At 31.0% G+C, this 3,975-nt stretch overlaps 1 protein-coding gene across 1 annotated transcript; it reads right to left on the bottom strand.

The window, feature by feature from the left end:
* Positions 1–1,691: 1,691 nt before the first annotated feature.
* Positions 1,692–3,541, bottom strand: LOC107794916 (uncharacterized protein At5g48480). Its single transcript, XM_016617476.2, has 2 exons — positions 3,143–3,541; positions 1,692–2,167 (listed from the first exon to the last, which is right to left on the bottom strand). The coding sequence occupies exons 1-2, from the start codon at positions 3,430–3,432 to the stop codon at positions 1,957–1,959; spliced, it is 501 nt and encodes a 166-aa protein (XP_016472962.2). The 5' UTR covers positions 3,433–3,541; the 3' UTR covers positions 1,692–1,956.
* Between the last annotated feature and the right edge of the window lie 434 nt (positions 3,542–3,975).

Genomic DNA, 3,975 nt, shown 5'->3' with positions numbered 1-3,975 from the left:
TTATTGGACGCGTGTCGAAATAACTGTCGCACTCGAAAAAACGCATAGCATCCATTGGTCACCCTTCTCCCTAAAGCTGCCATTTAACGTTGTTGAACTACCTTCAACCATAACAATTTTACTTTACAAATAACACTTGCCAAGAAACTTCTTATTTGTAATCTCTATTGATCGAATAAATTCCTAATACTAGCCAAAAAATATAGCATGGGCTTGGACAAGATTTGGTCCAAATGAATTGAAGGGTTCTAAGTTGAAAAAAAATGTTTAAAAAATCAAATTGTGTTAGAATATAACTTACTTGAACTTAAAAAAGAACACTAAAAACCATCCAGTGAAATACTTCCAAACAAGTTTTTTAACATCTCACTAGTATTAATCAACATATACAAATACTAAAATACTTTCAACATTATACTTCCTCTGGTCCACAATAAGTAACCATTTTATTTTGATCTAAAATAAGTGTCACCTTCCGTAATCAAAAAGGAATTAATTTTATTTTTCCAAGATTTGCCCTTATTTACATATTTTAATGTGTCAAGATAACAATTAATTAAAAATTAATTTAGTAAATAATCTGTTTTTCTCTAGGAGTTTATATTTCCTTCATGGGTGTGCCAAGTAAAATAACCAATTTTGCATCGAAGTCAAATACCCAAAACCAACATCAAAGGGCCAAATATACTCCTCTACTTTCAAAAATGGTCTACGAATACTTTTCGTTATACTATTTGGGTTATCTTATACCCTGCAGTCATACTTTAGGTTCAAATATACCCCTCATTTAAACGAAGGGACACATGTCATCACTCAACTGGACAATTTTAAATATCTCCTAATTAATTAAAAAGACTCATTACCCATACCCAAAAAATATATTATTATTTTTTGTAAAAACTTATTTTTTGTAAAACTTGGAAAAAACTGAATTGTTTTTACTAAAAACTGAAAAAAATGAAATTTTTTTTTCCAGCTTTAAAAAAAGTTGAAAAATATTTTCTAAAATAATATTTTTGTAAAAACTGAAAAAACCTAAAAAGCAAAGCAATATTTTTATAAAAACTGAAAAAATAAATATTTTATTTTTTATTAGTTTTTAGTTTATTTTAGTAAAAACTGAAAAAAAAAGTAATTTTCTAAAGCAATATTTTTATAAAAACTGAAAAAATAAATATTTTATTTTTTATTAGTTTTTAGTTTATTTTAGTAAAAACTGAAAAAAAAAGTAATTTTCTAAAGCAATATTTTTATAATTTTTTCCAATTTTTACAAAACTGAAAAATAAATTTTTTTTGTTTTTTTTTTATTTTTAGTAAAAATAATTTCAGTTTTTTCAAATTTTTATAAAAAAAAAAAACGGGTATGAGTAATGAATCTTTTTAATTAATTAAGAGATATTTTAAATTAATTAACAGATGACACATCTCTTTATTTAAATGAAATATATTTGAACCCAAAGTATGATCGCAGAGTATAAATAGCTCAAAAGTATAACAAATGATATTCTTAAATCATTTTCGAATCGAATCGAGACGAGAGGAATATATTTAGCCTTTGCCGTTGCCTTTATTACCACAGCACATATCGCTTTGCTTTCTCAATTTTCAAGAGGCCTAATTTGTGGCTAACGAGGCAATGGGAAATTTGAATAGACAAAACAAAGCAAGCATCCAACAATAATACTATAATTAAACAGTAATCAAGCAGAAATCATCTACTAGAAGGAAGCTGTCAGATTTAACTACAGACAAAAGTTCACTGTTCAAAATCAACAATATGCCAAATTGTCAAGCTGAACCCCTCCATTAACACCTAGCTAGAGTTATATCAAAGTTTCTTCGGTATTAGAAAACCGGATTTCATTAAAGGCAAAAAAAAAAAAAAAAAAAAAGTAGTACTGAAAAAGAGTAAGCAGCAAAAGAGAAACGACTTAAGGACTTTGGGGCATGGCATTTACTCGGATTTTTTCACAGGAGAGCAAATCATCCAGATATAACCATAAGGATCCTTCAGCTTTCCCACACGACCACCGAAATAAGCAGCACCATCACCTTCGGCTATTTCGCCCTCAGAAACAGCGCCAGCAGAGACAGCTTTGGCTACAGCAGCTTCCACATCCTCAGTCTCCAAGCAGAAAACGCATCCAGTAGTAGCAGCATTGACACTGACCAAAGAGCAATTGTCAGCTTAATATCAAACTAAGCAAATGGAAAATTGCTTCAAAACAATCAGTTTCTTTCATATATGCACTTTTAAATATTTTTTAAAATGGTGAGTGAATTTAAAAGAGCAAATACACCTACATATTGGTAGATAAATACACAAGTAGACAGAAGATTTGTTTGCAAGAATTTTTTTGTAAGAACTAGTTCAACGTTTTTCCTCAAAACATTATTTCCAAAGTTTTTCAAAATTAATCGCCAAAACTGTTTAAGGTTCTTCAAAATATCTACAGCGAAGTAAATTTTTGTGCATCCAAAAGCATTTAAAATATCATCTCGCATCAGAAACTTCGCCACAAACAAACGCAGTTTAAAAACACAAAACACGCAGCAAATACACCTACACATCATCAAAAAAACAAGTCGAAAGAATGCTAACATGGCCTTTGTATTTTAGTACTTTTTGACATTTTATTTTAGAAAAACTATTAGGAATAGAATTTTTTTCCAATTATTTTTTCCAAAACAATTATTAAAATATTTTTTCATTAACCTTATGTTTCTTAAAAATATTTAAAGCTGAGAAAAACTCCAAAAATATTCAAAAGCATCTCAGATTAGCAACTTCTCAAGTCACAAAAGCAGGTAACGTTTAACACCGAGCAAATACACCTAATAATCTCTCATACAAATAAAATAAGTCGACAGAACATTGAAGTGACGTTTACTTGTGAGAACATTTTTAAACAAAATCAAGGTTAAAGTATTAACGTTTTGTCAAACATACTTTCCGAAAAGCACTCGATGTTCTTCAAAATATCTACAGCACAATTCTTTTATGTTATTTAAGAAACTCAATATATGGCTTTTTACATCACAGAACGAAAGGTTTTTAGAAACAAACATGCAAAATCAAGCCGAAAACATGCAAAAATAAGCAAATTTTTAAATAAAAAATTAAAATAAGAAATACATACGGAGCAGAAGAGTCATCATCGGTAAGGTTAGAGACAAGGAAGGAAGAGGAACCAAGCTTGAGTTCAACGGAGGAGACGAGAGGTATCTCCTGCTCCGCCTTCCTCTTCTGGTTGACACGTGTCACTTCCTCAACACCGAAAGCAGCTTTGTAGAACTGTGCGGCGTCTTTGGCCTTCGGTGCCTCTACAAACAGCTGTGGCTTCACCGCTGTGAAAGTGACCGCTGCGACGGCGGTCTTAGTTGCTTCCTTCAGATCAGCTCCTCCGTTCTGTGCTTCCTCTAGCGCCATTGCTACAAAACCCTAGGAGAGAGAAAAAGAGACGTACAGAAGAAAGAGAAATGGAGAAGAAGAGGAGCTATGAGAGAGAGAGAGCAGAAATGCAAAATGAATTGGATAAAAGTAGGAGCGACACTGCTGGGTTGTTGGGGTATTTATAGGAAGTGGAGAATCGGAAAACGTTCTGTGTATTCTTTGGATAATTGCAGTTTTGGTCCTTTGGTTATTTGATAATCTTTGTTTCAAATAAATAAGCAGGCCCTTTACAAAAGACTGAAAAAAGTGTGTCTAATTGATACAAATTTTAGAAGTACAAGTTTTCAATAGGAACAAGACATAGTTTAAGTGTCTAAATGAAAATAATGATCAAGTTTGAGGGGCTACTTATGTATTTGGACTCTTTGTTTTGTTCTTTGCAATACTACTCGACTAAACGCATCCATGTTAAGTTACTTAAAATATATATATTTGATCCCTTTATATAGAAATATGCTACATTAGATCTATTTTTATAGTCTCTCCACTTCATTATTTATGAGAAGGTAGTTGATTTGA

The sequence above is a fragment of the Nicotiana tabacum genome, chromosome 17 (assembly GCF_000715075.1).
Source record: "Nicotiana tabacum cultivar K326 chromosome 17, ASM71507v2, whole genome shotgun sequence".
NCBI lineage: Eukaryota > Viridiplantae > Streptophyta > Magnoliopsida > Solanales > Solanaceae > Nicotiana > Nicotiana tabacum.
The sequence above is the reverse complement of the archived record's forward strand: the minus strand, read 5'-3'. Positions and strand labels throughout refer to the sequence as shown.